General features: G+C 35.2%; 1 protein-coding gene across 1 annotated transcript; it reads right to left on the reverse strand.

Moving 5' to 3' along the window:
• Positions 1-8,530: 8,530 nt before the first annotated feature.
• LOC147469667 (uncharacterized) lies at positions 8,531-10,659 on the reverse strand. Its single transcript, XM_086548278.1, has 5 exons — positions 10,543-10,659; positions 10,249-10,278; positions 9,768-9,875; positions 8,895-9,056; positions 8,531-8,816 (listed from the first exon to the last, which is right to left on the reverse strand). The coding sequence occupies exons 1-5, from the start codon at positions 10,591-10,593 to the stop codon at positions 8,790-8,792; spliced, it is 378 nt and encodes a 125-aa protein (XP_086404404.1). The 5' UTR covers positions 10,594-10,659; the 3' UTR covers positions 8,531-8,789.
• Positions 10,660-13,619: the final 2,960 nt, after the last annotated feature.

Below are 13,619 nucleotides of genomic sequence, written 5' to 3' on the forward strand. Positions count from 1 at the left end.
TATATATAATATTTATATATATATATATATATATATATATGTAATATTTATGCATATATATATCCATTGCAGTATATAACCTAGTATTAACCATGGACAGAACAAACAAGGATACTAAAGCCAACGGCGACAATTGAGATGTTTCATGGTCGAGACTCTCATGAACTGCGGGTGAAGCTGGACCGTCATCACACGACCGCAGAGATCACGAGAACTAATACAAAGTCTCTTAGAAAAGCTTACCGGATCGGGACTTGGAATGTTAGATCTTTGTCACAAAATGGAAAAAAACGAACAACATACAAAAAGGAAATGAAAGGAATGAAGATTAGCATATGGGAGCATAATCATATATCCGGGGGAAAAAAATAGTGAAAAGGAAGTAACAGTAAAGGGAGTAGAGGTGATATAACACCTGTAACTTCGTAAGCAATCAATTTGAATTTCCCTCCTATGGCGGTGCTGCCATCTGTAGACGGATGGGAGAAGTATGGAGTGAACATGTGCAGCAGTCAGTGATTTTGGATTTCCATGTGGTTTTTGAAGGATTATACCAGTTTCATTACATTGTCAGCACCCGGGGCCGGATACTCAAAACAGCTAACGACGTCGTAAGCCCGCGCAGCCAGGCAGCGCATGTCTTAACTCGAACTGCGAGCTCCGAGGGTCATACTCAAAACTTTTATCCGTCCCCGTGTGACGTCACAGCACCTCGTAACTTAAGGGTGGTCCCGAGCACTCGTACCGGTGTGAACCCGGAAATAAGTCGTGCTAGTTCCGACTTGTGCAAACGAGATTTGTATAGATTATGTATTACTGACTGTCCCAGACACAGTATAAGGCGTCATATCAATTTATATTGTATCTGTGTATCACAAATACCTCCATATTCCCTAGCCACTTGATAAAAAGAATATAACAAGCAATTATAGAATGCGCTCGTCGTTTACCCTATGGAGTTTACGACAATACATATTGAATACACCATAGAGCTTTGGGAAATGAAGGTGTCTTGCCATATACAAAGGTGTATATATACATATATATACATAATATATATATATATATATATATATATATATATGTATGTATGTATGTTTGTATTTATCATATACAAACATACATATACATTTATATATACATGCATATATATATATTCATAAATATATACACTCATAAATATAAATCTGTATCTCTCTGTCTATTTATTCATTCAAATATCCATCTATCTGTTTTTATAGGCTAATCATCTATATCTCACTCTCGCTCTCTTTCCCACTCCCTCTCTCTCTTTCGCTCGCTCCTCCCCCTAATAACCGTGGCCTCCAATTGGTAGTTACGCCTAAAGGGCTGACTGTTGATTGGTCAATTCGAAATGGTCCCGCCTTTTGAGGGTATCCCATCGAACTACGGTTAAGAGGTTTTCTTTCGGTTACGATATTTTATTTTTTCTCTGAGTATGGGAGATTTGCGACCTCGTAGGGACATCGTACCTTACGAGAGCGTAACCCGCTGCGACGTCTTAAACTGCCAGAGTTTTGAGTATCCGGCCCCCGGAGAAGGCCAGAAACTGTAAGTTTTATATGGAAGAGGTTGATGCTTACATTATATTTATGGTTTCTTAATAATTATTGTGAAAAGAGTTAGCTTTTCATTGTCATCATTTACCAGTAAACATTCGTCAGCATTGGTGTTATTCTCTTTATTGTTTTTGTCTAAAAATATTGCCAGTACGTTTGTTAGTGATACTGAATATTATTAATTTTTGTTTACATGTAACTAACGATTACATAATGTTCTTAGAGGTGTTTATTTTTTGTTTGCAGTTAGACCGTTTCATATAATAAAGCACCAGGAAGAAAACGTGTGTCATTGTCTGGCATTGTTTATACCATTATAATAAGCAAGCAACACCAGGAGGTATACTCCCGTGTGTTATAGGTGATACTGTATAAAATTGCAATCAGGATTCTGCTAGGCCACTGCTATATCAGATAGGGTATTATATCTTAAGTTACAGGGGCATCCGTTTAACATTAGCATCATATAAGGTTATGCCCCAAATAAAGAATCAACAGAACAAGAAATAGAAAGTTTTTTTTTTTTTTTTTTTTTTTTTTGGGGGGGGGGGAGAGAAGGGGAAATGTAGAGGGTCCATACGGTTTAGGAGAAATAAATGAAAGAGGTTAAAAAAAATGGATAGAGTAGTATTCTGATAAAAGATCAGGTTATTACCAACACGTGGTTTGAAGATCCACCAAGATGGCTGTACACATGGAAAAGTCCAGTGCTAGAAAAACCAAACTGATTACATAACTATCAACAGGAGCTTCAGGAACGCGGTAAGGCAAGCGAAAACAATCGAGATCAAATTGAAGAAACAAAAACCGATGAAGACTAAAGAGGAAAATTTAGACCTCGAAAAATTAAAAGATCCCAGAATCTGAGAAGCTTTCCAACTGAATATTAGAAATAGATGTAAACATCTATCAAGTGAAGAGAATATTGATGTAAATTCTCGTTTTGTGAATTATAAACACATAATGAATGAAAGTGCAACAAAAATAATTCCTGCAAGGTATATAAAAAAAAGGATGAATGAACAAATTTTAGATATGGAAGAAAGGAGGAAAGCGAAACAAAAATCAGAAGAATATATGATATTAAATTAAATAATCAAGAAGAAATGTCTAAAAGAAAAGGAGAAGGGGATAAATGAAAAGTGTGAAAGGAGAGAGAGATTGAAAATGCAGGTACTAAACATATATATAGGGACATCAAAGAAATAACAGGCAAGAAAATATGCAGCGCTAGTGGATGCATAGAAGCTACAGATGGTATACTTATAATGGAAGAAGATGACTTTTAAAAAGATGGTCAGAATACATAGGAAATCTTTTTGCAGATGGAATGGGTAACAAACCATCCATAAGAGACGAAATACGAAAATATAAGACCGGATATAATGACACAGAAATAAAACGTGCAATCAAAAAGACGGAAAAAGGAAACGCTCCAAGTGTAGACCAATTACAGATTGATATGATAGAAGCTTCAGAGATGTTAGGAAAAGACAAACCGAAGGAAATGATTAATGAAATATATAAAACAAGCAACACTCGTAGACCTACTAAGATTAATTTTCATAGCAATACCGAAAAAGTCTAGGACAACGGAATGTGAATTCCATAGAACAATAAGTCTAATTAGTCATATTATCAAAATCCTCTTAAGAATTTTAATGTACAGAGCAAAGAAAATGGTAAAAGTAGAGATTGGAGATAGTCAATGCGGTTTTGTGGAGGGAAAGGGTACCCGAAATGTAATTTTTCTAAGAACTATAATAGAAAGAGCAATAGAGATTCAACAAGACCTGTACATATGATTTCACAAAAGCTTTTGATAAAATTCAGCACGATGAATTATTTAAAATTCTATGCATTTTAAATATAGATGGAATGGGTCTCAGGATTATTAGAAACATTTATTGGGAACAAGAAGCAATTATTGGACATGAAGGAGAACTAGGTGAGTGGCTAAAGATTAAAAGAGGTGTTAGGCAGGGGTGCGTCCTGTCCCCAGATTAGTTTTCTCTCAACAGCGAAACGATTTTAAGGAAATTAGACAACCTACCGGGAATCAAGATTGGAGGCAGATCAGATGCATCAACAACATAAGATATGCAGATGACACTGTACTGAAACATTCAAATGAGTAGGACCTTCAAACACTAGAAGATAAAGTCGAGGTAGAAAGCGAGAAAATATATAATATTGGTAACATCAAAGAAAAAGATACACTGAGATGCAGTATTAAAATAACAGACAACGCATTACAATAAGTAAACAAATTGAATACCTGGGAAGTATCATAACCGAAAATTCATGTAGTTATGTTGAAATTAAAAGAAGGATAGAGGCGGCAAAAGAAGCGTTTGGGAAAAAGAGAAACATTCTCACAAACAGAAAAATGTCATTTAATGTAAAAGCTAGCGTACTAGAAAGTTTTGAAATGTGGTGTTTAAGGATAGAAAGAATTAGCTGGACAGAAAAACAAACAAATTAAAAAGTAATGACAGACATAGGATGGAAAAGACAAAAGCTTATCAGCAAAGTGAAAGAACAGCAAATAAAATATATAGGGCACATTATCAAGCTAACGAGTTAGGGCATATAATCCTAACAGGGAGAATAGAAGGAAATTGGCAAAAGGGAGACAAAGACCGAAACAAATGGATACTATCAAGAACTGGACTGAAGCAAGGGACAATGTAGAACTCATACGTTAGCGATAATTTAGAGATGTTTGGAGGTCTGTGGTCACTAACGCTATTAAGCATGGTACATGAAGAAGACACACACACACACACACACACATATATATATTGTTACATCAGCGGGTGTGTTTTCCTGTGTGTAATCTTATGCAAACGTGCAAAAACACATGTAAGATGTAATTGTGGACTAACATGGGGTAAGGGTGCCTGCCCCTTGTGCTCTTATTACCTTATGCGTGCCCCTTGTACCCTTATTACCTTATGCGTGCCCCTTGTACCCTTATTACCTTATGCGTGCCCCTTGTAACCTTATTACCTTATGCGTGCCCCTTGTACCCTGATTAACTTGTACTGTGCCCAAGGACCAGTATAATGTGCTTGCCCCCAATATTGTACCCGTCAACTAGTGTAACGTGTGTAGAACCTCCACAATAAATAAGAACTAGTGTTATTGTTTCCTCGTGCCCTGCCTCGCCTCCCGCTGTTCCCTTCGTCGGTTTTCTGCCCCTAGGAACTGTTCTTGGTTCTCGACCCTATGTTTAAGACGCCGCCTCCCTGCCTGCCTGGTGTTGGTATATATGTGTATGTGTATGTTCGTGCGTGTGTATGTAGGGGGATGATGGGGGTTCTAATGTACGGTACAGACAGACAGTTAAAGGCAGATGGAAAAACTGAGTGGCAGAGAAACAGAAAATAGATAAGTCAATAATAAAAGTAAATGAACAGAGAGCGACTGGCAACCGCTAAGGCGTGAATAGAGTTCATTATGACAAATGTAGGTATACATATAGTGTTGCATTATTGCAAGTACTCCATTGCAAAAGTAACATCTGTTTTTTCCCCCTTTTTAAAAATTAAAATCATCTATCTTTACTAATAAAACTGTAACAGCAGAAGCGGTGCTTGGCTAACGACCGCTCCGCTCGTTTGCCTCGTTCGAGCCAGTCCGGGCGTGGTCTTTCCTGACCGCTGGTCAGCCCACACTCCTGCCCAGGTCGTGACCCATGACTGACCTCTCGAGAAACACCTCAACCTAATCATTGATAAGTACTTGTTTTCACTGATATTTGTACCGCGTTGCCCAGTTACTTCTCGAACTATCTAGCACTGTGTATGTATTTATTGGATTGTAAATACATGTGTAGAGGTGTTTTCCTTTGTTTTCATTTCCTTTGTTTTTAATTGTTTTGTCTATATTGCAATCGAGACACCGGTCAACCGCCTCAGGCCTTCATCCTTTTGTTTGTTTGTTTTCTTAGGTTCTAGTTCTTTTTTATCTAAATTCTCCATTACTTATTTTCACATCAATGAAGGGCAAGGGTAAACCTTGTAGTTATTCATTACAACACACATATGCGGTCACTTTTACAATTATATATTCATATATATATTATATATATATGTACATATACAGATACAGATATGTATTTATTTGTATATGTATATATATATGTACATCTTTTATATGGATATTTTTGTATATGCATATATATATACATATATATATACATGTATATACATATATGTACATATATATTATATATGTATATATATGTACATCTTTTATATGGATATTTTTGTATATGCATATATATATACATATATACATATATATATACATATATACATATATATATACATATATATACATATATGTACATATATATTATATATATATATAGATCATCATCATCATCATCAGCCTGTATCAATCCACTGCAGGACGTAGGCCTCTCTCAATCTTTTCCAGTCATTCCGGTCTTGTGTCCTCTGATTCCAGTTTACTCCTGCTATTTCATCCCGCCATCTAGTCATTGGTGTTGCCCTGGGTCTCTTTGTGTCGTGTATTACCCATTCTGTTGTTTTCTTTGTCCACCTGTTGTCCTGTCTCCGATATATGTGTCCATCCCACTGCCACTTTTTCTTCTTGATGCTCTTGAGTATATCCTCTACTTTTGTTTGCTGCCTGATCCATGTGGCCCTTTTCTTGTCTCTTAAGCTAACTCCTAGCATAAGCCTTTCCATTCCTCCTTGGGCGCTTATTAATTTCCTCTCGAGTGCCTTGGTCGTAGTCCATGTCTCTGATCCATATGTCATGACGGGGAGGACGCATTAGTCAAAAATCTTTCTCTTTAGACAAAGTGGCAGACGACTTCGTAGTATATTACTATGTTTACCGAAGGCACTCCAACAGCCTGATTCGCCGTTTTATCTCGGCTTCGCAGGATGTACTCGACTGAATGAGTTGCCCTAGGTATACATAGTCGTTCACTGCTTCTAGTACCTCGCCCTGTATTTGTATTTGCTTAACTGGGATTCGAGTGTTGAACATGACTTTAGTCTTTTTCATGTTCATTTTAAGGCCAATCTTCTGACTTTCCTTATTTAAATCGCTTATTAATTGTTGTAGTTCATCTGCTGACTCACCGAAAAGAACAATGTCATCTGCAAATCTTAGATTGCTTAAGTGCTCATTCCCTATTTTAATCCCTCTCTCTTTCCAAACTAACTTCTTGAATACTTCCTCCAAGCAGGCTATAAAAAGCTTCGGTGAGATGGTGTCGCCCTGCCTAACACCCTTTTTTATTGGTATTTTATTGGTTTCTGCGTGGATTTTGATGGTCGCTGTACCATCTCTATATATATCCTCTAATAATCTGCAGTATATTTCCTTTACTCCTTGTTTACGAATTGCATCCAGTACTGCAGATATCTGTACTGAATCGAATGCCTTTTCATAATCTACGAATACCATACACAGGGGCTTCCTATATTCGTTTGTTTTCTCCCTTATTTGAGCTAGTGTGTGGATATGGTCTGTAGTTGAGAATCCACTGCGGAACCCTGCCTGTTCCCTGGGTTGTTTTGAATCTAATGTATCGGTGATACGGGCTGTGATGATTTTTGTGAACAGTTTATAGATTACTGAGAGGAGGCTTATAGGTCGGTAATTCTTTAAGTCTTTTGTGTCTCCCTTTTTGTCTATTAGAATTATTATTGCGTTTTTCCAGGCCTTCGGAATTTTACCGACGTCTAGACATTTGTTATAAAGACTGGCCAGCTTTACTGCCGCAATCTCTCCTGCATCTTGAATAAGATCCACACTAATGCCGTCTTCTGATGTTTTTCCTCTCTTCATGATTTTTAGTGCCCTATTTACTTCATCTACCGTGATATTTGGAACATCTCCAATTGTTGTGTTTGTCTGCGTATGTGGTTGGTCGTTTGAGTGGTATAGGTTGCGATAGAAATCTTCTATTACTTTGATAATTTCATTTTTATTGTATGTCGCCTCTCCGTTGGGTTTCTTTACTGCATACATTTGGTTTTTCCCTATTCCGAGCCTCCTCTTTGTTGCCTTAAGGCTGGTGCCGGCAAGCAGAGCTTCGTTTATTTTTCGTATGTTAATTTTAAATTTAAATATAGATACATATATATATATATATATATATATATATATACATATGTACATATATGTATATATATAAATATACAGATGTATATATAGACATATGTATATATATATATATAAATATACAAATACACATATACATATACTTATACATATACATATACATACATACACATACACACACACACACACACACACACACACACACACACACACACACACACACACATATATATATATATATATATATATATATATATATATATATATATATATATATATATGCATACATATACATACACACACACACACACACACACACACACACACACACACACACACACACATATATATATATATATATATATATATATATATATATATATATATATGTATATATATATGCATACATGTACATACATACATACATACATACAGATCCATCCATATACATATATATGTATATATATATCTATATATCTCTATATATATCTATATATATATATATATATATATATATATATATATATATATATATTTATATATATACACACAGTATATATATATATATATATATATATATATATATATATATATATATATATATATATATATATATATATATATATATCTGTATATATATATATATATAATATATATATATATAAATATAAATGTATTTATACACCCATATATTTTTTTCTATCTATCTATATAGATTTATGTGATATACATCTAAAGGATTGCTTTCATGAACATGGGAAGAAAAGGGGAAGGTTTAAGCGTATATGTGCGCTTGTGTGTCAAAGTAAAACAACAGCAGGGAAGGTAGTCCACTAAAATTAGTATAGCTCCGAGATTTTATTTAACAGCAAACATAGGCGACGCCAATCATTAGTAAAAGTCATTCCTTACAATAAATAGTCTCCGCACTTCACCGTAATTCAAATTCCTAAATGCCGAAATATTCAAATCCAAATGTTAGATGAAATGTAAGCAATTTTTTGTTCAGGCTTTCTTCATCTTTCCAGAAGAGCCTCCGATGGTGGGGCAGTAGTGGCACCTACACTGTCTCGGCTTTCCTGTTATCTCCTCCATCATCTACTCCTCTTCCTCCTCCTCCTCCATTTCCTCCATCTCTTTCTCCATCTCCTCCATCTCTTCCTCCATCTCTTTCTCCATCTCCTCCATCTCTTCCTCCATCTCTTCCTCCATCTCTTTCTCCATCTCCTCCATCTCTTCCTCCATCTCCTCCATTTCCTCCTCCATCTCCTTCATCTCCTCCTTCATATACATGTGTTTGCATTTCTTCATATCATCGCAACTCTTTGTTTTGCAACAGTCAGGAGAGTCAACCTTCTGCTGGACCTGCAAGGAAACCAGACAGTGAATTTTTTTTTATCTCTCCCTCCCTCAACCTCGTCTCTCTCTCTCTCTCCCTCTCTTCCTCCCTCCCTCCCTCCCTCCTTCACCCTCTCTGTGTCTCTCCCTCTCTCCCTCACTCCACCCTTCCTTTCTCTCCCTCTCTGTCTTTCTCTTCCTCCCCCCCCCCCTCCCCGCCTCTCTCTCTCTTCCTCTCGCTCTCTCCCTCTCCCTGTCTCTCCCTCTCTCTCTTATCCTCCCTCTCTCTCCCTCCCTCCCTCACGCACGCACGTTCACACACAAACATGTGTATATATATATATATATATATATATATATATATATATATATATACTTACATACATACATACATACATATACATATATACATATAAATGTATATATCTATATATATTTATATAGACGAAGATATACATTTATAAATGAATATACGTATCTGTATGCATACACACACAGACATATATATATACATACATATACATATATATACATATACATATACATACTTATTCATATATATACATATATACATATAAATGTATATATTTATATATATCTATATAGATAGATAGACGGTTATGTATGAATATACGTATATATATGATTGCATGCATACATATAGAATATATATACATGTATACATACACGCAAATTTCTCTATGTGCACACTTAGAATCCTCCTTCGGACTCACTCACCATGACGACCACTCCGCCTGGCGGGGGACCAAACATGTCCTTCATGTCTCCCACCATGTCTCCGTAGCCCTCGGGCATTTCTCTCTTCTGCCGAGAATTGGCTATGTCCTGCGTTTGGGAATAGTGTCGAATTACTCTCTGGATATATAATGGTGTGGCATGGCGTAAATATTGGTAGATAGAGTGAATAACACGATGGGGCATGAATTAATCGGGGATAGAACAGTGTGTGAGGATGACTCACACTAAGGTCGTGAAACAAGGAATATCTGAGCGTGACTTTGTTACATAGACATCAGGAGGACTGGATGCGTAGAAGAAAGGATTGCGGACAGGAAGTTGCAAAGGCAAAGAGAAGGAAGTTTTGTCCCCAGAGAACAGTTATCCAGTCGAGACGGATACGACCATGCACCTTGTATCAGTAAGCCATTCATTTCTGGCGCTCCGAATCCGGACGCTCCAGGCACGGCTCCATACTCACCACATGCTTCTCCTCAGATGGGTATCCTTCCTGCAGGCGAAAAAGACCATGAGATAATGAGGATCCGCAGGAAGTTGTTCTGTCTGGATACTATCATGAGACCGGAACGAAGTAAATATGACTAAATCCGTCAAGATAATATTATGGTGTTCCAGAGGGTGATCCGAGCAAAGACGAAACTTTTTGGTTGAAAATTTTCTCTCAGTTAAAAGGAAGTTAGCTGAAAGCTAGTGACATCAACCCAGGAAGGCTCTCAAAGTGGCTTTCCACACGAGCGAGCTGGAGCTGGCTTACCGCGATGGCAACGGCGCCCACCAGCAGAGCGAGGAGGCTCAGAGTCTTCATGATGGTTACTCGCTTCTCGGTCTGAAGTCGCTAAGGATTCTGAAACAGAAGGGAAATGAAGTCAAGGCAAAATAACTGATCTCGCGAAATTCCGATAAACGGCCAAGTTACCTGATTAAATGTTCATAATATTAATATTGAAACGATCTAGTAATCCAGCTCATTGCTGAAAGATAATGAAATCAATGTTACGAATACATATTGAAAAAAGGTAAACACCTCGATACTGAATAATGGAACGAAAACATGTGTCTGTAGCTTGCGTTTCTTTCTATAATAAAACATGATATAGATCTGGACTAAAACAATCTTCACCTGAACCCAACTAAGCGACGCAGCATAACAGAAAAGGGGTCTCATGCAATCTGCCTTGAAACCAAGGTCAGTATACGATTTCATAAAAGAAAAATCAATTATAATTCCCTTTCCGCTCTTTTCTATGTCTCAAGTGTTGACTGTTGAGAATAATATATCTAACTGACAAGAGGAATAAAAAGAATGGTGCCATTAGCAATATTATTTTCTCTAGTTAGAGAAATATGATTTTGATACGGAATGAAATGTATATATGTATACATATATATGTATTTATATATATATACATATATATATATATATATATATATATATATATATATATATACATATATACATATTTATGTACACACACAAACACACACACACACACACACATATATATATATATATATATATATATATATATATATATATATATATATACATATATATACATACATACACACGCACACATGTATACGTGTCTGTGTGCGTATGTGTTTGTATATGCTTATATACATCTTTATCTATCTATATAAATATAAATAAATATATATATATATATATACATATACATATACATATATACATATACATATTCATTTATATATATACATATATATACATATATATATATATATATATATATATATATATACATACATATATAATACATAATATATACATATATATATATATACATACATATATACATATAATATACATATATATATATATATATATTATATATATATAATATATAATATACACTATATATATATATATATATATATATATATATATATATATATATATGAATATATAACATATATACATACATATATACATACACACATATATATTATATATATATATATATATATAATATATATATATATTATATATATAATATATATATATATATATATATAACATATACATATATATATATATATATATATATATATATATATATATTATATATATATATATATACATGCATACACACACACACACACACACACACACACACATATATATATATATATATATATATATATATATATATGTATATATCTGCATATGTGTAAATATATAAGTATATATATACATAAATATATACATATATATGTATATATGATATATATATCATACATACGTATATACATATATGTGTGTATATATATATGTATATATATTTATATATATGTATATATCAATATTTATAATATACACACACACAAACACAAGTATATGTATCGTTTTCTTTAATTCGTTTCTTCCTTATTGCTATATAAGTAACAGTCAGTAATAAAGTGTCTATGTGTTAACCCAAAATAGAAACTACTGTAAATGCACTGGTAAATAAAGCAAAATACAGTCACAATATAAAAGGGAAAAGCTAAATGTACCACGGTTCGAGTGATAATACCAAAGAGGAAACTTTCAATGTTTAATTTAATTTACTCTGATCTTATTATGTCTGCGTATGTTTAGCAAGGGGTGTAAGTGCAACGGGAGACTTACCTGCTCAGCTTCTCGATGGTGTGTAAAATGCAGCAAGTTCTCAGGCGAATATATTAAGAACATCGCCCCCCCCCCATTGATCCATAAATTCACGCAACGCCTATATGTGTAATGCAGATAAATTAAACATACAGCTGTTTTAGTCAGTGCTGCCAATTTACAATTAACTAGATGTTTCTTACTGCTTGTGTAGTCCTGTCATTAAAAACTTAATTTAGAGGATTTCTTTATTACCAAAATCGGGTGTAAATGAATAACCGTTGTAGGTTCCCTTCCTGGCTCGATGGAGCCAAATTTGGCAAAATCTAGCCGAAAAACGGCTTATCTGGCAACACTGGTTCAGAGAATACCACAAAAATTTCCTTTTTTCAGACAAGACTGTGAGGTAAAGGTATTATTAGCGTACATGTGTTTGGGATAACAAATTATTTCTTGAGGTGGAGGGGGTGGGGGCTGGGGGGGTCACTTTGCCCAAGAGGGTAACAGCAATCCCACAAAAGCCGTTTTGTCGACTGACCATTTAGCGAAGGTGTGATCCAAGACACGACACAGGATAGGCCTCAAGCATCAACAGTACTATAAGAAATGAATAGTAGTTTTCAGACAAAATCTCTCCCCTCCACCAAGATAAACCTAAGCTAGTAGGTGAGCGTATTCGGCTGTATCCCTCTGAGATCTGAATTCCCAGTCAAAGCAACAGCTCTAAATCCTGGACGCGAGGGAGCCCCTGATACGGTGTGATCAGGATGTCTCTGGAGCAGAGGGTGCTAAAAACATCCGGTTAGACCTAAGCCACTTTACGCTGATGAACCTTTGCTAAAATATTGTAAGGACTTTGAGGACAGATTCTTATTTTCTGGCACAGCTAGAGGAACTGTCTTTTATCAAATGGGATATTGTAGGACTTTCTGAAATTAGAAGACTAGGTGACGAGCAGAAAAATCTAAATGATGGATACAAATGTAGAATTCATAAACAGGCACAATATTTTAAGGCATGAATGTTATAAACAAAACGATTGATGGTAGCGACTGTAGGAAGGTTAGAAGTCAAAGTAAAGTACATCTGAGGAGGGAAAGGAATTTGCTTATACCAAAACCCTAGTGATCGAATTAACATGAACAGGACACCAGAATTTAGCCTCAACATCCAAAAGAGAATAAGCTTCCTATCAATAATTTATAATCTATTCCCAAAAATCA

Source organism: Penaeus japonicus, unplaced genomic scaffold (genome assembly GCF_977035675.1).
Source record: "Penaeus japonicus unplaced genomic scaffold, GWHDUDI00000001_assembly GWHDUDI00000020, whole genome shotgun sequence".
NCBI lineage: Eukaryota > Metazoa > Arthropoda > Malacostraca > Decapoda > Penaeidae > Penaeus > Penaeus japonicus.